The sequence below is a fragment of the Rhinolophus ferrumequinum genome, chromosome 9 (genome assembly GCF_004115265.2).
Source record: "Rhinolophus ferrumequinum isolate MPI-CBG mRhiFer1 chromosome 9, mRhiFer1_v1.p, whole genome shotgun sequence".
NCBI classification, from domain to species: domain Eukaryota; kingdom Metazoa; phylum Chordata; class Mammalia; order Chiroptera; family Rhinolophidae; genus Rhinolophus; species Rhinolophus ferrumequinum.
Window position 1 is genome coordinate 26,489,201 of NC_046292.1, and position 20,921 is coordinate 26,510,121.

At 49.1% G+C, this 20,921-nt stretch overlaps 2 protein-coding genes across 5 annotated transcripts in view; both read right to left on the reverse strand.

The window, feature by feature from the left end:
- INPP5B (inositol polyphosphate-5-phosphatase B) overlaps nt 1-14,995 on the reverse strand; it is a 46,214-nt gene extending 31,219 nt beyond the window's left edge. The window contains exons 1-7 of one of the 4 annotated variants that reach the window (XM_033114610.1): nt 14,938-14,995; nt 14,186-14,267; nt 13,702-13,796; nt 12,637-12,734; nt 12,458-12,487; nt 11,076-11,186; nt 7,180-7,296 (exon numbers count right to left, since the gene is read on the reverse strand). In XM_033114610.1, the coding sequence (XP_032970501.1) occupies nt 7,180-7,296; nt 11,076-11,186; nt 12,458-12,487; nt 12,637-12,734; nt 13,702-13,796; nt 14,186-14,242 (508 nt within the window). In that variant the 5' untranslated portion in view covers nt 14,243-14,267; nt 14,938-14,995. Of the gene's footprint in view, nt 1-5,709; nt 5,956-6,919; nt 6,992-7,175; nt 7,297-11,075; nt 11,187-12,457; nt 12,488-12,636; nt 12,735-13,701; nt 13,800-14,185; nt 14,268-14,937 lie in introns of those variants that run through there. The other 3 variants (XM_033114611.1, XM_033114612.1, XM_033114613.1) reach the window with 3 other exon arrangements.
- A 1,209-nt stretch (nt 14,996-16,204) lies between these two features.
- LOC117027557 (uncharacterized) lies at nt 16,205-20,539 on the reverse strand. The gene is made up of 8 exons (XM_033115453.1): nt 20,463-20,539; nt 19,109-19,217; nt 18,831-18,898; nt 18,648-18,746; nt 18,248-18,428; nt 17,601-17,665; nt 17,326-17,421; nt 16,205-16,946 (listed from the first exon to the last, which is right to left on the reverse strand). The coding sequence occupies exons 2-8, from the start codon at nt 19,149-19,151 to the stop codon at nt 16,701-16,703; spliced, it is 798 nt and encodes a 265-aa protein (XP_032971344.1). The 5' UTR covers nt 19,152-19,217; nt 20,463-20,539; the 3' UTR covers nt 16,205-16,700.
- Nucleotides 20,540-20,921: the final 382 nt, after the last annotated feature.

A 20,921-nucleotide genomic window follows, 5' to 3' on the forward strand; every position in this document is an offset into this window, starting at 1 on the left:
CTTACTCCTGCCTCCTTACGAAGTCCTTCCTACTTTGTGGCCACCTCTCCTTCAAAGCCCAGCCTCAACTCCTACCCTGCGTCCTCCTTCACAAGGCACTCCCAACCACACTCGTCCTCAGGTAGTCGTTCCTCTGAATTCTGTAGGCCTTCTTGTCCATATAACTTGTTTGGCACTTTAAGAGAAATTAGTGTGTTTGGGAAAAAGCTTTGGGCTTTGGAATACAATAGACCTGGCGATTTTACTGGCCCCATCCACTGCCGCTAGTGAAACCTCAAGCAAATTACTTAATTTGTTTCCTCATTTGCACAATGACGGTAATACCACCCAACTTATAGAGAGGACAAAAGAATAAACAAATGAAATGTAAATGACTCAAGAGTCTAGCAGCACAATGCCTGGTACACAACAGATATCCAGGACCGGTTAGTTCTTTTCCCTCTGCTCCAGCACTCCTCACCTCCCACTGCTTTGATTACAGTAACTATCATGTATGGAGTATATGCTAATACTGGCTTTTGTGCTTCAGGTGTTATCTCCGATCATGGGCCTCCTTTGACAAATGTGGTTCTTGAGGCCCAGAGCAGATAGCAGACGTGCCCAAGGACAATTCAAACCCAGATCCGCTCCACTCCACAGCCTCCCCTTTTGCAAACAGGAGTACATCTTCAATGAAACTACAAATTCTTAGGGGTAAGTACTAGCTGAATAGCAGGATTGAGTCTGTTTGGATAACAAAGCAAAAGCACCACCATGGTCTCCACAGGATACGTGGGTGTGTGGCTGTCATTGCTGGGTGGAGATCACATCCTACCCTTCTTGAGCTGCTACTAGACAGGTCTAGGAGGAGGTAGGGATCCCTTCCTATCCTCTCAGTCACTGGCCTTTGCATTCCACTTCCAGCACGCTAGAAAAACCTGCAAAACTATGTGAGCAAAATGCCAACAATTCAAACTGGCAGGAGTAAGTGGGTTAGTTCAATGACACCATGCTGTGTACACACCACCAGGGAGCCATCCTGTAGGCTCCCTCAGTCTCAGACAGGACAACACATACCAGAAAGAGATACGTTCAGTTCACGGGGAGAGAAACAGATCCAGATCCAACTACCCAAAACCCAAGTCAGGCCGTGTTCATTTTGACAATGACAGTAATATTATCAAGAATAATAGTAATAGAAAATACTTAAGGCTTACTTCATGACAGGCATGGCTTTAATAATCACTTTCCGTATATTAATCTTCACAACTACTCCATGAGGTAGGTAGTACTATTATCTGAACTTTATAGACCAGGAGATAAACACAGAGAGGTTAAGTCACTTGCCAAGAACACACAGCGAATAAATGGCACAGCCAGGATTCAAACCCAAGGAGTCTGGGTCAAGAGTCTGTGCTCTTAACCAATAAGCTATATTAACTATCAGAAAAGCATGGGGTTCAGGAAGTGTTTCTGGCAGAGGAACTAATTTCAGCACAAACATGTGGCATTGTGGTATGTTCAGAAATAAGTAGTAATAAGTAGTAGAAATACGTAGAAATGAAAAGTTTTGTTTGAGAAGCATCGGGGGATACACAAGAAGAGTGTAAGGGTTAGGGCTGAAGCATTAGATTAAAAAAGACGACATGAGTTCTAGTCTCAACTCTGTTGTCACTGACTAGTAGGTGATCACCGGTCTGTTACATACCCTCTCTAAGCCTCGATCTCTGCCTCTGAAACACAGACATCCTCTTACAGAGCTATGGTGGCACACGGAGGCCCACAGACCCACAGCGAGTGCTTAATAAATGGTACCTACCACTAACAATAATGATAATAACAGTCATAACAGTAACAGACTTTCTATAAATAAATTTTTTTTAATTAGTAATAGAGTTTTATTATATATATCAGGGCCAAACTGTAAGACTTTGAATGCCATGTAGAGTTTGGATTTTACTCTCATGTCAAAGCTCATGGTACATACGGCAGGGAACTCTTGAAAGACGCCCCTAACACAGGGCACCCAGCATTAAAAAGAATGCAAAGAATCAAGTTTTCCTATTTTAGCCTGGCCGCCACCCCAAATAGTTCTGTTACTTTCTTAAGAGTCAAATAACCATGATTCTTAAGTATTTTTCTCTCTTTTCTTCCTTTTTAACATTTCTCATTATCTTATGGTTATAAAAAGTACCATAGACTTTGGCATTTAAAATGAGCAGAGGTATCTCTAAACACGCATCGTGTGCCATGCAAACCTTTGAGTCCTCAACTCAAAATCCAATGTGCACCCTCTGTGAATACCTTAAGTTAGCAAGGACTAAATATGACCAGTTTAGCTTCAAGGAGGAAGACAGCGCAATTACTTCATGGCCACAGGCTGTAGTGGTGCTAGGCTACTGGAGAGATGACTTGACTTTTTCCCCAGGCTCTCCCTTCACTGGGTCTTCTGTGAACTGCCTGTGGTCTGGCGATAAAGCTGAAAGAGAAGTGGGCAGGAAGAGGGGGAAGAAGGGCAGAGCATACTCAAAGAGGAAGGGGACAGGAGTCGAGCAGGCCAAAAGCACTTCAGGCTGTGAACTGTAAGGGTCTCTATAGTTCCCTCAAAGAAGGCAGACATTGTTTTGAGCACCTACTGAGGTACAAGGCTTTAGGGTGCCATTTGGGGGGCAGAGAGGATGCAAAATGCAGCTAGCAGCAAGTTCAAGTTTGTAAAAAATGTAGCTGAATGAGCAGTCAACAAAGAGACGAAAAAGCACAGGGCTTTATCCAGAAATACTGATAGTCGAGTGTGAAATCATAGGAAATGAAAGTGAATTGAGGCAGATAAGACGAGAGATGGGGGCCACGCAAGGTTTGAACTTCAGGCTAAAGAATCCGAACTAAATTTATTCTATAGACAACAGGGAATGATGCAACATTCAAGTTTCCCACACAAAAGAGTAAGGCCTGATAGAAGTTACGTTCTAAAGAGATCCCTAAGGGGGAAGGAGACTTAAGGTTAGGAAGTCTCATCACTATACTCGTTCTGGTAAGAAGATACCAACATGAACTATGGGGGATTTAAAACAATTGTTTTTAATTTTCAAATTGCAGAAAAACAATGGACAGAATTTGGTTCTTAGACATGAGAAGGGAAGGAAGAGTCCAGGATGACCGAGGATTTTAGTGATTGCATTAGCAGAAAAGAAACTGGAGGGGAAGGAGTAAAGAAGATAATGAACATAGTTATTTGGAAGAAACCAGCCTGAGATAAGCCCTGAGGTGGGCAGCCAGTTTCTAAAATCTTGGACGTAGGAATTTGCAATTCTTAAATGTTTCCTAAATGAAAGCACCCTTAAATAATTTAGCATGCCTAAGTCCTGTGTGACGTTCTAGGAGGCAAACATTCACTTCCATTTTACAGATGGAAGAAAGCAAAGTCAAGAGACATGTTTAATATTCAACTAAGGTTCAATAATGAAAATAAAAATGAAAATATCCAGGCCACTTAGACATACATTTTGTTCAAATCTTCATCATTCAGACTTGCCAGCTTCACTTCACATATGAATCACTAGCAAAGCCTACAAATTTGTTGCAATATATTTTAAGCAGCAAAGAAAACATACAAGTCAGCTAGCTTCTATGTTCCAACACTGTCTTTCCTCTAATAAATATTGATGCCCTCTCTCTTCCTGAACTTTCCCTCCCTGAGGATTTCTCTGTGCAAAGCTCCACTTCTAATTGAACATTTGTAGGTCAACTCTCTTGCTCTAGACTCCTAATGTAGAATTCCAAAACAAACTGTTTTCTGAAGGAAAGAAGTCTTCAGGGGTTTCTCCTGTTCTAGAAACAAACACAAGGTTAAATGGGACAAAGAGGGAAAATAGAGAAGGGAACAACAAAAGGAAGAAGAAAAGTGAACACACTTCTCTTTTGTTTAAAGAAACAAAGTGATTCAAATTAATTTGCTTAGCAGCCTGCAGAGCTTGCCACAAAGGTGCAGATGATGGGTGGTATTTTACCTGTGGGATAAACATCTAGCAAAATGCATTTTCTCCACACTAAAAGGATGTTGGTCACACAGACTACTTATTGAGACAGACAGACAGACCGACCGACCCGGGCCTATTTTTCCAACATTCTTTCTGGCTTCTACTTTGATAATCTAGGTTACCCTTTAAGCTACACTGAGATATAAATAGCATCCATTTCCTTTCTCAGGCCAGACTTTAATGCTTTATTTCCTGGGTCCAGAGGAAAAAATACTCATACCACATCTCATTCTAAATTTGAGTTACTACAAAGCTGTCTCACTTTGAATCAACCATGGAATTAAAAAACCTCTTCAAAAGACCAAAATTTGTTTGTTACTACTACTTGGTTAAATTGACCCAGAATGGCCCCAGTTCTGAGTAGCTATTTCCTTTATAGTGCATAGCTCAGAATCCTCCAGAACACAGCTCCAGGTCTTTGCATGTGCCCAGGACAAAATGCAGGTGAATATTTTACACAATGACCTGGATGAGGACTGCGCCCTATGCAGGACCCCCAAAACGGTTTTCTGGATAAGCACACCTTCAGTTGCTAGATAGAAATAAGGAGTCTTTTCTCTTTATTTCCTTTTAAGGAAAGAAAAAGCTACACCAAGAACAGTTAAATAAATGAAGAAGCGGAAAAGCCCCTACCTACAACATCTACTTGTCTGAGACCAGTGAAAGATCTTAGCAGCTGAAGAAGCCAAGAGAATCAGATGAATCTAGGCTGCCACTCAACCAGAAGCATTACATCGCACTTCAACATCACAACTCAGCACAAAGACACCGTGGGAAACTGAAGACATGGACTCCAATCTAAAACTAGCTGCATTTCCCTTTTCTACCATAATCCCTATCAAGCTTGCCCTGACACTCTGAATTCAGCAAAGACCAAAAGAAAGGAATAGACATTTTAGAGAGCAGCATCAAAGTGACATCTTTCCTTTCTCCACCAAGGCAAAAGTGAGGGATAAAGACCAGATTCACCTTGTCCCTAAAATAGCTAGGCCTTGAGGGTGCTTTTACCCTTGGCTCACCCTACAAGGACCACTTCCTGCTGGGCCAACAGGACACTCTCTTCCTCTACTTATAGACTGTCAGATCCCTCTCTGTCAGACTGTCAGCTCCTTCAGGAAGCCCTGTTTTTCCTGATGTGCACCACAGATACAATTTTTAAGCAACTTTTTGCTGCAGGTTGGTTCTCCAGGCTATCGGGAAGTGGATATTTTGATCATATGCATACAGGAAGAACCAAATCCACACCCGTTTCCCTTGGGGCCTAGACTATCCAGAACAACCAGAGGAGGCCCCAAAGGAGTACAAGATGTGACTCTCCTCTGAGGCCAGATCAACTCTTGAAACAGAGCTGACCCAAACAGAACGGGAGGCTTGGTGCCATTTCTTCCCAATTTTAACATAAGCAACTTAGCAATTAATAGGGTCACCCCACTTACTGTAGGTATTACGATGGGGACAAATCATTTCAAACCAAAACCTTGACAAAAACTCCTCACCAGCATGTGGCTGGTTTGGGGAGAGTTTTTGAAAGATAAGGAAAAGATTCTGAGATCCCTGGGCCATGTACCATCTAGGGCAGATAAATGGCTTCAGAGCTGGGCTGATTTCTCCCAGAAGACCTCGCTCTACTTAGGGAAGGAAACGCTCCAACAGCCTGTTTCTCGTGTGCTGGTGGAGAAGAGACAGAACCCACCTTTTTCTGTTGCCATTGGGCCTGTCCTCCGCCGACTGTCTGAATTCTGGCAGCCTCTTTCGAGGAGCTAGGAGAGGATATGTTCTTAATCTTAAACTCTCACGGGTCCCAGCACCATAGCCCAGAATGTCATGGAAACTGAAGCAATAGCTGTCTCAAGATCAGCACTTCAAGTGAGCTCAGATAAGCACATGAAAGGTGCAAACTATCAGCACCATCAGGCGCTTCGACCCCGTCTTGCGGTGGCTGCAATGAAGGAAAAGCATAAGCACTGAGGAAGTCCTTCGCTCGCCTAGTTTCCTCTCATTTTACAAACTTGTGCAACATGCTATTGCCCCCGCCCCTCATAGTTTCCAAGCCTTGTAAGAGCACATAGAGTGCTACTTGACAGACTCTTCACCTCTAGTAAAGGGGCACAAATGGGTACTAGTGGTCATGCCAACGCGCCCACGTAACTGGAGCCACATGGGCACACCCAGGAGAAAAGAAAATACCTGGGAGCCCTAGCAGAAAACCTAAGAGCGGGACAGAAAATACAGGCCTGTAGATCCTCCCAAAGCACCAGACTGACCCAAATTTAGGTCCTGGGCCTCCTGCTCTCCAAAAAACAACCTCCTGCTCAACAATTGGCCTTTTGTGCTGCACAACATTATCCACCAAGGGTTGGGTGGAAAAAAAACCTAGTCCCTTTCACCTGTAACCTCATCCTGCTCTCTAGTCCCAGGGTGGACAGCCCCGTCCATCACAGGGTCTGAGGACCAACAAAAAAGCCAGGCAACGCCAACACACACAGTATGCCTCACCCAAAGTAAGACTCTGTAGGGGCAACTGCATCTCCACAGAAGCCAAACTCGGAAAGTCAGGGCTGAAGAAACTGACGTAAGATTAGAATAGAGAAACCGAAGCTCAGAGAGGTGCAGCGACTGGCCACAGGTCACACAGCGAATCAGAAATGTAACTTTACTACAACCCCAGCCTTGGGATTCCAGAGTACCCCACCGCCACCCCCCTGGCCTCGACACGCCCGGCTAAGAATAACTAATATCCCCACAGAACTTCAGCCCCAATGTTCCCGCCTCCGCAGGGCCAGGACCTTGGTCTTTGCCCCGTGCGTCCACCCGCCAAACCGCAGGCCCTGCCCACTCGAGGGCCGGTCCCGCCGCCGTGCCGGGCCCAGAGCCCCAACCCAGCTTCCCACCGCCCGCCAGACCTGCAGAGTCGCGCTCCGGACAGTCAGCGGTGGCGGACATTTCCGTGCCTGCTCCCTCAAGTTCTACATCACGCCGCCCGCATAGCCCCGCCCGCACTGCCCCCACAGGGGTCCGCCCCCACAGGGGTCCGCCCCCGCTTGCCACCTCCTCCAATCCACGGCTGTTCTGACCCATAGCCCCACCCCTAAACAGAACTGAGCCCGCCCCTGCAGCCGAACCTTCTCCAATCCTCACCGCCCGTCCCAAGACGGATACCTGCCTCCGCCAATTCTGATGCCTGAGGCCGAGTTCCAACAGGGCAGCGGAGGCTCTTGCTGGGTGCACCTGTATCGAGACAGCCACTGGAACTCTGGATCAGGGGTCGCAGGGTCGAAGCCTGTGGCCAGAACAAGGAGAGAAGACTGAACCACGGGCTTGAAGAGCGGGCTCCACCTCTGCATGATTGTATGACCGTGAGCAAATCACTCAGCCTCTCCGGAGAGTCTTCCCTGTTTCCCTCGCGCACAGGATGGGTCTGAGATTCACGTGCAGAATAAATGTGCACCCAAAAGTGCTGTTCCAAGCTACCACAACACCAACCTCGTGGAAACTGTGTGCCAAGGTCTATTCCATGCTTGATAGGCATATTACCTCCTTAATCCTCACAACAAAGCTTAGGAGGTAAGGAGCTGAGCTCAGCGTGGTCAAGCACAGAGTGCGTGGCAGAGTGCGAACTCAAACAGATGTCATACTAGGGACTGGATTGGGTGCTTTAACTACCCGTAATCTCCATGAGCAACTCACAAGCTACTCCAAATAAACACACACTCTAAGTAAAAGCAGTGTGCTTGCTATGAAATCCACCTTCAAGACAAGCCCTCTGGTTCCCCCCTTAACCAGATTGCCATCCCTCCTTCCTAGAAATTATTGTGTTTCCTCTGCCTCTCACTGAAACCCAGCTCTGTCTCGCTCCCAAACACTTGCTGCTACCTCCTACTTTATCCTGCCTGCTCCCCTTGTAGAACTGCATGAACCTGACTGAACTGAAATGGATTTGCAAATGATGAGAGTTGGGTCCCAGTCCTGATGAGGGCACTGCCAGACACAGCTTTTAAATTATTTTCAGCATTTACATACTATTAACCTATACTGGGCCTCATCTGAGCCTCACAAAACTCTTGTAGTAGTGGGTAAGGCAAGTTCATATTTCCATTGTACAAATAATAAAGCCAAGCCCTTAAGAAATAAAATATATTGTTCACATTCACAACTAGGAAATGGCAGAGCTGGGATATGAACCGAAATCTCTGGACCCCATGGGCTTTGGAGTTAGAATCTGGGATTTTAAACCTAGTCCTATTACTTCAATTGATGAATGACCTTGGGTAAGTTACTTACCTTCTCTATGTCAGTTAACTCATCTAAAAACAGGATATCTACTCTTTAGTATTGCTCAAAGACTGAACGGGAGAACATATTTGTTGTGCATTGTCTAAATGTCTAGAAAAATGCCTGACATATAGTAGGTGCACCATTATTGTTAGCTAATGCTTTTCTCTAACTATGGTCTCATGACCGAAACACTCTCGCTCCCTGACCTTTTGTGCTGCCAAAGACTACCCTGTTTCCCCGAAAATAAGACCTAGCCGGACAATCAGCTTTAATGCATCTTTTGGAGAAAAAACTAATATAAGACCCGGTGTTATGTTATATTATATTATATTATATTATATTATATTATATTATATTATATTAGACCCAGTCTTATAGTGAAATAAGAGCGGATCTTATATTAATTTTTGCTCCAAATGACTCATTAAAGCTGATTGTCCGGCTAGGTCTTATCTTCCGGGGAAACACGGTAGGTGGAAAAAAACTAATTACTTTTATATGTAACCTCATTCTGGACTTCAGTCCTTTTATCTAACAAATGCAAGGGTTGGGCTGGTGGATATCCAAGAGCCTGTCAGCTCTGAGAGTCTCCTCTCACTCAGCTTCCCCCCTCCCCACAACTGCTCAGAGAAGTTGAGTTAGTGCAGTTTCCCTGCTGGTTACCCCAGGTGTGGACTCCAGAAGGAAGAGCACATGAGGGACTGACAGATATCAAAGCCTAAAAGAGGAAAGTCATCCTCGACTCCTCTCCTTCGATCTCACAGCCATGTACCAAGCTCTGTTCATCCATTGAACACATATTTAAGTGCCTACCACATGCCAGGCACTGTTCTAACCACTGGGGCTAAAGTTGTGAACACCCAACTTCAGTACCCCCATGGCACCTTCATCCTCATCTGTTTGCTCTCTCCAGTCCATTCTCTCTTCTCTGTCCCCATTACCAGGCCCTAGTCCAAGCCTCATTTTTTATGCCTGATTATTGCAACACATTGCCATTGATCTCCCTGCTTTAGGATCATCCCTTCCACACCAGCTGCCAGAGGAACTTTTCTGACATGCAAATCTTGCCTTGTCATCCCTTCTTTAAAACTCCTACCGCCCCCCACAAGATACAGGGCAAAGTCCAAGCTCTTCATTAATTATTTAAGACCCTTCATGAGCTGCCTCTGCTGGCCTCTCCTGATTCAGCTCTTTCTACACCCTCCTCCAACCGCAAGTTCAATCCTACTAAATGACCTGCTGTTGCCTCTGACTGCCCTTCTTTCCTTGTTGCCTGCCTGGGAAAAATCTCACTCATCTTTCAAGTCTCAGCTCACACAGAACCTCGGACAGGAATCCTTCCCCGAGTCGTGTATATGGCACCGAGTGAGAATGAGTTTAGGAAGCATTAGACCAAAATTCAAGAGTTCAGTTTCTGGAGTAGCATATCTAATCTTGTCTAGTCCTAGCTGTATAGTTTACCAACTATGCACTTGGGCAAGGCACTTAACCTCTCTGAGCCTCAGTTTTCTTACCTGTAAAATGGAGACATTGATAATACCTACCTTGTAAGTTTGTGGTAAAGAAAATGAGATAATGTGTGAAAAGTTCTTAGCACAATGTCTAACACACAAGTTAACAATGAATGTTAGTTAGTTATGAGCCCTCTTGTATGCAAGGAGGAAACATTTTCTGAGCTCCTACTATGTGTTGAGCACCTTCACATATATTATCTCATTAATTTTCATAGCTCTGTGAGGAAGATATTCTTTACATATAGATGTCTACAAAGCTAAGTTTCAGAGAGGTGAGGTAGTTTGCCCAAAGTCACACAGCTAGGGACCAGCAAACATAGGTTTCAAATGCAAGGGATGGGAAGCTTCAAAGTCCATGCTCTTTGTTGTTATTACTATTATTACCCCTCCTACAACTACTACTAATAATCGTAAAATAACTTATCCTTACTAGTTGAAGGTTTGGAGATAAAATTTCTCCTGCATATAGAATATACGGTAAACCCCTTAACCAGGCATTCAGAGCTCTATAGTCTTTGTTTCTCTTCCTTTCCCCCATACCCCAGTTTGCATCCAAAGCTAGTCCCTTCCTGGCACAACCCCCAGACGTTCATGCTCCGTGGTGAGACCATGATAGAAGGAAAGCCCTCCCCCCATTCCTGTGGAGACAAAATGTCAGCCTGAAAGGAAACAACTAATAGTGTCTGGTGAACACCTAAGCTCCATCACCTGGTAGCTCAAATTTGCATGTTCTGCAGTTGATCCTCTGATCTGTCCAAACTCTCCTTTACAAATATGCCTGGCTGACTTCCTGGCCTAAACAAATTCTGCCCCAGAGGCCACTAACCTCTCACTGCTAAGCCAAAGCTAGACCTTTTTCTCAGCTGCAGTGGGGGGTACAGAGCAAGGTTCAAGGGCAGGAGGGCCCATATGACAGACTTCCCTTGGTTCTAGCTGTGGCTGACAGAGAGACGGAAGATGGGCCTCTAGAAGCAGTTGACCCTGCCAACTTGTTAGAAATTCTGCATCAGAATCAGAACCTACCCTCTGCAGCCCTGCCCAGAGCCAGGAGGACAAAGGGGCCCTGCTGGAGTTAAAACTCAGGTCCAGAAATATGAAAATTGAAAAGCAAACACCATGATTGGCTGGTGGCTTGGGGGCACTGTAGCCACATGACAGCAGCTTTGAGAGGGCACAGAAATTGGAGTGTGTCCAGAGTGTGGAAAGTCAGCTGATTGTGGGTAGGTCAGTGCCCATTCAACCCTCCCAGGGAGCCTGGGTTTTTACCTACCTGGACAGGCCCTGGCAACTTCCTGGAGGAACATCCTGGTGTGTGACCCAAAGGGTAGGTGAAATATGAGGTTGAGCTCTGCTGTGTCCAGCTGGACGGTCACATCTGAGCCTGCACAGAAGAGACCAGAAATGAGCCCTTGACCTCTAAGAGCTAAGTATGGGTGCATCTTAAGGCTGGAGTCCCCAGAATGGAGAATGAGCAGCCGAATCTCCCAAAGTCCCTTTGGCCCTTACGCAATTCACTAAAGGCTGCTGCTGGAGCAATAAGGGAACCCTGTGTACCGTCAGCCCCAAATGGACATCATCCTCACTCTACAGAGGGCATGCACCAAGGCTCTAAAAAGTCAGTAAGCCTTGCCACAGCAATACTAGAAGGAGCTGGAAGAGACGAGTTCTTTGACCTGTAGTCCATCCGTCTGCAAGTGTAATGAAAAGTACATACCTAGGGACAGACAAGAGGGGCTGTCCGTCAGTCTACCCGACTGTGCCAGGCATGTGCTAGGCACTGGGAATACCATGGTGAAGAGAACAGATGTGGCCTGTCTTCAGGGAGCTATACTGTGGACGGTGTCTTGTTCATAGTGGAACCCCAACTCCTGGCAGTCACATGGGGAGCATCCCAAAACATGTGCTGAACTAATGAGTGAGTAGGCGCAATCTAGCAGAATGATCAAGAGTGTGGGCTCTAGAGTCTGGATTCTGAGTTTGAATCCTGGTTCCACCACTTCCTAAATTATGTAATTTCTCTGGTCCTCAGATACCCAGTCCATAAAATGGGGATGAAAAAAGTGATAACCTCACAGAGTTGTTGTGAGGAAAGCACCGTATACTGTGTGTAAAGCTCGTAGCATAGAGCCTGCCACAAGATAACCATTGATTAAATATTCATTTCTATTATTATTACCATTACGATTACAGTCTGGCAAAGAGAACAGACATTAAGTAGGTCACTACAAATAATTAAATCACGGTGAGTGACAGAGAACTGGCAAGAATGCAAAAAAAGGAATGTGTATCAGTGAGATACATTTTTAGGAGTTCAACAAAGGCTTCCTGGAAAAAGTAACGTGTGAACTGAGGCCCTAAGATGTGTGGCTAAGAGAAAAGAGGTGTGAGAGCTTTCAGGCAGAGGGAATAGTATGTACAGGAGCTCCATGCTGAAACCCTGTCATATTTGAGGTGCTGGAGCAATCCAGAGGACTCCAAGCCCAGCAAGCAAGGAAGCATGTGACGAACTGAGCCGGAGAGGTGGGCAGCCGGGATTCTGCAGGGTCTTCCTTGCTACAGTAAGGCTATCAGGGGGTGCTCTTCGCACCATTCCTCTCTGTAGATCCTGCACCCCCTACTCTAACCGGGACCCCTAATGAAAGGACCACTCACCAAGAACGTAGAGTTCACCACCTGGGGACACTGTGGGGAGGAAAATGAAAAGGACCTTAGCAATTGAGCACCCCAGTCCCAGCACCATCCTTGCTCCCAGTGCCCCACCCCCAACAAGGGCAAAAATGACCTGGGGGCCCAGAGAAGGGCGACTTGTACCACCCAGCCCCACGTGGCACCTTCTTCCAGTGTGAAATCCCGCGAGACAGGCACTATCTGGTCCAAAGAGACATCATCCCCGGTAATGGCCATCCTCCGGTGCGTATACAGGAAGAGACTAAGGGCAGGAAGCAGAGGTGAGGACAGGGCCCGCTGGCTGTCCCTCAGGCCCATCCATCATGGAGGCTTTGGGCTGCACACACTCCCTCCTTAGTCCCTAGGGCTGTGCTGGGTTGTGTCCAGGTATGCACAATCCCCAAGCCCTCTCTGTCCATGGTACCTATTTGAGACTGCAATTTACGGATAGGTCACCAAAGCTGAACTTGTCTCGTTTGGGGAGCCCCTGCTTCGTTAGTAAAACCTATGCTTGATCTATCCATTGCACATTCTAGCACTGCCTGTGATGGGAACAGTGCAACTTTAGCCACCCCCTTTCCCTCCCTGAACCTCAGTGTCTCCATCTGTAAAGTGAGGGCGGTGGTTTAGAAAATGTCTAAGGCCCCTCCCTCTCAGCTCTGAGACCCTGAGCTTCGATTGCTGGTGACGAGAACTTTGACAAGTATTATTCTCTCTCTGCTTCTGTGTGTTATGTGGGTGTTGTTGAGCACTTTCTATGTGCTTCAGAGTGTTTTAAACACTTTGCATGTAATAACTCACTTTAATCTTCAATCTGGGCAAATTGAAGTACAGAGGAGGAAAATACCTTCCTCAAGACTGTGTGGCTTAGAAATAACGAAGCCTAGATATGAATCCAGGCAGTCAGGCCACGAGGCTCAAGATCTGGGCCAGAATGTTAAATGGCCTCTTCTCCGGAAGCCTTCTCATCAAATGTTAAGGATTATATGAGCTAATGTATATGAAGGGCTTAGAATATAGTGTTCACCGTAAATTTACAATTAAATAAATTATATTGAAAACAAAGGTTAAAAGAAGAATGTAGTATTCAAAAAATATTAACAATCATTATTACAATTACTCTAGAAGACTCAGATTCTGTCCCAGAGGGATGGTTGAAGTCTAGCTGGAGGGTACAGTGAAGAATAACCCCATGGCCCAGACAGGCAAGGACCGAACCCCACACTTACGCATGTTCCTGGCCTCCATGTTCCAGGCGGTAGCGGATGAGCCCCAGAAGGCGGCTCTGTCTGCTGTCTCCCTCGCACAGCACACCTTGGACCGCCTGCTGCTCAGGGTCAAGGGAAACTGAACAAAACGAGTGGCCAGGGCTCTCCCCACCTTCCCTCTCCCCACCAACCCAGCTCTTCCCACCTTCTCTACTCTTCCCTTGCCCACACAGATTCACTGTGTGACCTTGGGCAAGTAGCTTTACGTCTCTGAGCCTTCTTCATCTGTGAAATGGGGATCATAAACCCGAACTTCACAGAGAGTTGGGAGGATAACTGAGTATTTAAAGCACCTAGCAGAGTTCAGTACTAAGTGCTTAGTAAATACTGGTTTCCTTCTCCCCTGATGGCACAGAGAGGGAGGAGAGCAGACACATAGACACCTTCCGTTCTACTTTCCCCAGTGCAGGCCCTGGGACTGGAAAGCTCAGCACGGGAAAGATATGATGATGCAGTATTCCCCCTCAGCCAGGGTCTCCTGGATAGCCACAGACTGGTCCATGCTGGCTCCTGCTGAGCAGACACACCTGCAGGGTGCAGATGGGAGCCCCCTTTGGTCAACAAGTTACTCAGGAGGTGATGGAACTGCCTTAAAGGGCTGGGGGGCAGGGAAGAGGGGCCTTTGTGCAGGGAGAAAGTAGAGGCCTGACCGTCCTCCTCCCTAGGATGGGCCTTGGAAAGTTTCCAGGGAGAGGGATTGACTCTTTGCCCCTAGATCGCCTCTTTGTTGTACGGCCCTTTGTCTGGGAGGGCGTCCAATTGTTCCTGAGTAGGGTCCAGTCTATGTGTGGGAAGGGGGGTGCCTGGTGCCATTAATGGAGAAGGGGGCCCACTCCCAGGGCTCTGGGGGTGGGGCTCTGCCTCCCTTTTGGGGAGCAGTGTTAGTCCTGCTGGCACCTCTCTGTGGGAGGTGTCAGTGGTGTGTCTGCATGGGCTTGGGGGAAGCACCCTGATACTCTCAGGGAAGGTCTCATCCTGGACAAGTCCCGTTCTGCTTTCCTTGGAGACAGGAAGAGTGTCCCATTGCTTGTTGGCCCTCACCCATGCCCGGCAGGCCTCATTGCATCAGCTGCAGGCCATGGTGGGTGTCTGGTTCTGGCAGCCGCAGGACAGGGGTCCCAGCCCTCAGCTTGCCCGCTCCCTCCTGCCCAGCCCTGTGCTGGCTTCCCTGCTCCCAGCCCCGTCATTGCCGCCTACCTCCTGAGCTGTCACTTTTGGGTGCGCTGGACACCGGGCCGGGGCGCTCCAGTGACTACATTTCCCAGCAGCCCCTGCGCACGATGGTCACCTAGCCTGCAAGTCCCAGCATGCCCGCTCAAATCAAGAGGGTCTCCCCGCCCCCATTAACTCCTTAGGTTCTGGGGTGTGCCGGGCACCCGGAAAGGTTTCTCCTAAAGAATGCCCTAACCTCCACCCCTGACCCTCTAAGTCTTGGGGCCAGATTTCCTGGCCCAGGGCCCAGAAGGAATATGGTCATGTCTGCCTTAAGAGAAAAAATTACGCATTTTTATTTTTTTCAATTCCATTCTCAACTCTCATCCAGGGGGTCCAACTCTGGCCTCCAATGGAACTCTTCCCAAATAACTACCCTGTCCTCGCTTAAAGGGGAGAATACTACTCTGAAGAACCATTATCCCCAGTTTCCAGCTGAAGAAACTGAGGCTCAAGGAGGTTACCCAATTTGACCAAGGCCCTGCAGCTAGCAAGTGGCAAAATTGTGCCTCTGCTGAAAAAGTCTGACTCCCACTTCTGTGCCATGGACACTGCCACACACTGCCATATTTCCTCCCTTCGCTTCACAAGGTGTGGATGATGTGTATGACATATGACGGAGAGCACCCAGTTCTGTCTGCCTCATGAAGCTGTATGAGGATAACGGATGTGAACGTGCTTTGTAAAGGGTGTTCCTAGGCTGGACCTTGCTCCTCCCCCTCCAGAAACAGTGCCCTATGTTGTTCCCAAGCCCCGTCCCCTGATTCATCTGGTCACGTGCATTTGGGCATGGCTTTTCTCCTTTGGGGCCTCAATTTCCTCATCTAAGATGAGGAGGTTACTCCAGGTGGACAAAAAAGGGCGAGCTCAGATCCGGGAGTCCAGGACTGGTCTCTCAGCCTATGGGCCATGTCACTAAGCTGTAACCTCTCTGAGGACAGGGCTATGTGTTTTCCTCGCCACCCAGCACAGTTGGTCCTCAGAATGTGTTTATTAAATTAGTGAATTAATGAATGAATTATCTTAATGAATACACCTGCTCTCAAGCTTGGACACAAACCGAAGGGTCAGTGCCAGACAAGTGACCACTGTGACTTCTAACCAGTGCCCCCTCTTCTGTCCCTAATCTGGGAGTTGCCAGTCCAACTTTTTATATGTAAACCTCTTTTTATATGTAAACCACACATATCACCTTCTTCCCAATCTTCTCCTTTTCCCAGAAATATTCACAGCACAAATGGAGCTCGTTTATTTGAATTTGGTTTCAAAGTCATGTCGGGGATGAAGGGAAAGGGGATTGATACAGACCTTTAGAGATAAAGGGGTTGGGTGTCACTGCAGGAAAGCAAGGGAACCCCAATTCTAGCCCACTCTTACCATCAAAGGCTGGGGAGGAGGGTCTGGGAAAAATGAATGGGGCTGGGCCCATTTTATAATCTGTCCTCTGCAGGACTTTTGGGCCCTCCCCCTCGATGGGGGTCAGGCGGAAAAAAACAATGGTGGTTTTTCCAGATAAACGCCAGCCCCTCTTTGGGGTTGGGGCTAAGTCCTTGACCCCTTAGAGGACACCATGGTCAGGCCTCGGCCCTGGGAGGTAGAAGGCAGGAGCCTCGAACCCAGAGATGTGGGCTTGATAAATCCCTTTCCCTAAAGATACAGCTACAAGAATCAGAGCTGGGGGTGGGCCTGGGAGCCTGCAAGGCCTGCAGGTTCTTCCTGCTGGCGCTCCATGATTCAGCCGGGCTCAGCTAGGGGAGCAGGAGGAGCAGCAGCAGCATGGTCCCAGACAGCGACCAGTGCAGGGGGCTCTTGGTGGCCCCTGGGGCTGCCTGGCTGAAGTGGAGGTTCCCATCCAGCCGGAGGCAGCTGCCTGAGGCCGAGGCTAGGCAGCACTCCTGGGAGCAGGCCTGAGCCACAGCCTCAGAACACCTGTGGATCTCTGCCACACAGGCCTGGCTGCAACCCGCAGTGTAACCTGATCTGGACCGTTTCAGCTGCAGGAAGAGAGAGGACCAGTCATCCTCCCATTGCCCCTTTTCTCCACTCACGGAAGCAGAGTGTTAGGTGGGCCATGGCTGAGCTGAACTTCTCTGGACCCCTACCTTCCTTCCCACAAGGTCAGCCAGCCAGTTTCCAGAGAACACACAGGGTGAACAGAAGCAAGGGGGCATGTCAGGAAGACTTTGGAAAATTCCAGCTGCTGCCCTGGATTAGGCCTAAGGCAGAGCTGAGAGGGTCACTCACGCTAGACCCCAGGCAGCCTGGCTCCCAAAAGGTCTAGCTCGAGCCAGATTCAGCTGCTGACCTACTCTCTATCCAGGCAGTTCTGAGGAAGGCCAGCATCCCAATCCTTGGAGCACTCCACGGACCCACCTCACAGAAGTCCAAGCCCTCAGGGCACGTGGTCACAGCTTTCTGCCCTTTGAAGCAGTCACTGCCTTGGCAGGAGAACGAGGCACAGCTTTTCTCCTGGAACAGAAAGTGGAGGGAAGGTTGACAGGTGGCGAGCTGTGTTCAGACCGAATAGGAAGTGAAAGCCGAACCGAGGCACAGCTGGAGCCCCGTCTGCCTATCCCACCAGCCCCAGCCATGACATGCTGCCCATCCCTCCACCTCCCAGAGCAGGCACGTGTGAAGCAGACACTCACATTTCTCTTAAGGGCTGGTGGAGCGGGAACCAGCTTGACCTCTGGGATGGTCAGGTGGCCTAGACCTGGGGGCAGAGCAAGGTTGCCTGGGGAAGGGCTGTGACACCTCTGCTGGGGGACATTTCCTCTGCAAAGTCCCAGCCCCCACCGCAAGGGAGGGCATCTTGTGCATGTGTGACAGTCACAACTTGAAATTTCCCTCTCTGCTGCCACCCTAGACAAGCACAGGAGATTGTTCCGCCTGCCTTGGAGCTTGGGGGGAGGGGCGTACCGGCGAAGATGGGCTGGGGAAGGTAAGAGTTGAGAAGGGGAATCTGGAAGCGGTTGGGGCACTGAAGGTAGAAAGCTCAGACTTGGGGAGTCAATGAGGAGAACAGACCTCAAAGATAAGGGTCAGCCTGACAAGGTGTAGAGGTTAGGGTGTTGACAGAGGTTGGGGAATTGGTGAAAGCTGAGCTCAGATTTGAGGACCTGTCAAAAGGTGCAGTTCAGAGTTGGGAGTTAGTGGATGGACAAAGCTATGGGCTGGGAAGGCGGGGTGGGGCTCAGAACTTAGGGGTAGTGGCAGCAGGAGTCAGAGTAGGGGCTTGGAATTGGAAGGCGACGGAGGAGGGGCTAGGAGCTGCAGGCTGGTGGGACTTTCTCACCCGAGGCCACCTCACTGAGCACCAGGCAGAGTGGTCGGCCACTGCAGCACTGCAGAGAGCAGGGTCCTGGGCCGGGGGCCGAGTCGTTGGCCAGCAGACAAGGGCTGGGATCGGTTTCATTTCCCCCCTCACAACTGTGGCTGCACCGGGCCATGTGGTGGGAAGCGTTAAGTTGAATCAACTGGATAAAGAGAGTGGCGAAGAGTCCAGGAGGATGGGGTGGGGGCTGTATCTCAACTTCTCCCAGCATCTCAAACACTGACTCCTCTCCCTCCCACTTCAGTGTCTCTCTCCCAGCACCTTCCTGTATGTACGTGAATCAGCCCCCCTTCCAATGGCACCACTCCCAACCCCTGTGATAGCCTCCCACCCAGGGCCCTGCAGCAGCCCCACCCCTCACCTCACAGTGGTGCTCCCCAGGTTTACACTCTGCCATTTGGTTGGAGAACTTTGCCTCCTGGTAGCACATCTCTCCGAAGCAGTGGAAGCTGTGGCATATCTGTGGAAGGGTTTGAACACTGTGGCCTCATTCCCATGGGTGAAGGGACCCGGGAGGCTTTCTCCTCCTTCATATGCTGCTTACCTGGACAGGTGCAGGGGTCACCTGACTTCTGAGCAGGTTCTGGGCTATCAGTAAGATCAGCAGGAGGACTGGTAAAAGGAAAAGGAGAGCGGGGACCACTGCAGGGAATAACCAGCTCGAGGGTCATAGGTCAAGGAAAGGTCATGCAGTGGTTAAGAGGAAAAGGTCTGGAGATCAACCAAGGCGAAGGGGCAGTCCCAGGGTCTAGCAATAGTCATGGGTTAGGGTTAGTAACAGAGTCTAGGAAAGCCTGGGGTCCCTGGGCTGAGGACAGCTACCTCTGAGCAGAGCAGGCCTATGGCTACAATTTGCCACAGACATCTTCCGTCAAGGTGCTTCAGGAGCCAGAGAAAGTGGTGGGCCAGTCCTGGGCAGCCCAGGTGGGGGCTGCAAACAGAGAGTCCCATTATTACATTGTATAGATGAGTAAACTGAGGCTGGGAAGTAGGGGTCCATCTGTAGGGAAAAAGGGGCTCCAGGGGTAGAGTTTTTGCTTCCCGGAAGTCATACTGTCAGTGACATTAGGCAGGCACAATGGGGTCTGCAGCCTAACAGCCCCTCTGAGAGTGAATGTTGTTGGCATGGCAACAGCAGCATCCCAGGGAGGCAGAGCTGGACAAGTTCAGTCACAGGAAATAGACATCCGGTGCCACTGATCTTGCCTCATTTGCCTCCAACATCAGGTGCCAGGGGTTGATGGGCGGCCTCAGAACCCAGGGCAGGGAAACCTGGCTCACAGCGAGGGTCAGAAATCAGGGCTCACCTCATCCAGGTTCTTCAGGGTTCAGACCCCACCCTGTTCCTAAATCAGAGCTGAGCCAAGGGCAGGAGGTAGCTCTTAGACCCTGGTATCCTGGCTCTGCCTCCCACAGGACTGAAGGGTCAGACCGGTACAGGTCTGCTAAGCCCATTCAGGTTTTCCCATGTAAGGCAGCAAACTGCTGAAGATGAGGCGTACATTATTTCCCGTCTTCCCACCCACCCCGGGAGGCTGAGCACAACCCAGTCCCCAGCGCTCTCAGGGCTAACAGGGCATGTTCCCGTCCTCATGGCTCTAGTCTTGGATCTGTCTCTCAGGTGACAGCTGGAGCTAAGACCCCCTCAGGGCTGGGCCCCTTCTGGCGGTGGTCTTTAATGCAAAAATGGGGCGGTGCTCAGGATCCAGAGTGCTGAGGTGAAGCAGGATAGGACCCGTTGGCAATAGGGGCCACTTCTCTCTCCACCCTCACCCCTCCTTACCACCAGGAGCCTCAGCCCCTCCACTCTTCCCTCCAACACTACACTCAAGAAGCAGCTCTCATCCAGTCGGCACCTCTCCAAGGGGATTCCATCTCTAACGATGAACAGGCTAAGGGAAGGGCCCAGAGGTTCTACCCGGGTCCCTGGGTCCTTGTGAAAGGGCCCAGGCCTCCCACACAAGGCCCTCTTCCTCCTCCCTGTTTTGGGTAGATGAGGCTGCAGGGACAGTTCAGGAGTGTGAAGGGGCCAGACACCCAACAAAATCAGAAAGCCAGGCAAAGCCTGGATGGTTACCTCCTAGTCTGTATTAGTTCTGGCTACTTACCCATCTCCTTGAGTGTGTGCCCCTCTCCATGGCTCTGTGCCCCACCCCCTGCCCATCTGTAGACCTACCTGTACAGCTACCTGCAGGTACCGAGGGCAGCTAGCCTGTGTGCATGAGTCAGGGAGGCTGCAGGTGCAGCCCCCGGAAGCTGGTGGCTGCCCCTCCTCCCCTCCAATCATTTGTCAGCTCTGGGAATTCCCTCTGATGTTGCTGCCATTGGAGATACACAGGGCCACAGGCACAAAAAAAAAAAAAAGAAAGAAAGAAAGAAAGAAAACACAGCTAATGTCCAGACTGTAACTGGGAGAAAATAAAGCCAACTGGCAGCTAGGGGCAGATCAAAGGACCCCATCCCAACATCCCACTGGGACTTGCCTTATTTGTGTAGATCAGAAATCTGGCAGGTAAAGAGGGCTCTCAGAAGAGATCAGAAGGAGGGGAGAGCAGTGTCTTCCCAGAGTCCACCTGGAAGGGGAGAACTGTGTGGCTGATGGTGGAAAGGGTCATGTGTGGGGAGAGGCCACAGG

Bases quoted from the DNA above. Each gene is read 5' to 3' on its own strand.
- LOC117027557 (XM_033115453.1), bottom strand. From the start codon at position 19,151: ATGTCTGTGGCAAATTGTAGCCATAGGCCTGCTCTGCTCAGAG. The intron at 18,899-19,108 runs GTAGCTGTCCTC...TCCTTTTACCAG, and splicing joins TAGGCCTGCTCTGCTCAGAG to TCCTCCTGCTGATCTTACTG. The intron at 17,666-18,247 runs GTGAGAAAGTCC...CTCTGCCCCCAG, and splicing joins GCTCAGTGAGGTGGCCTCGG to GTCTAGGCCACCTGACCATC.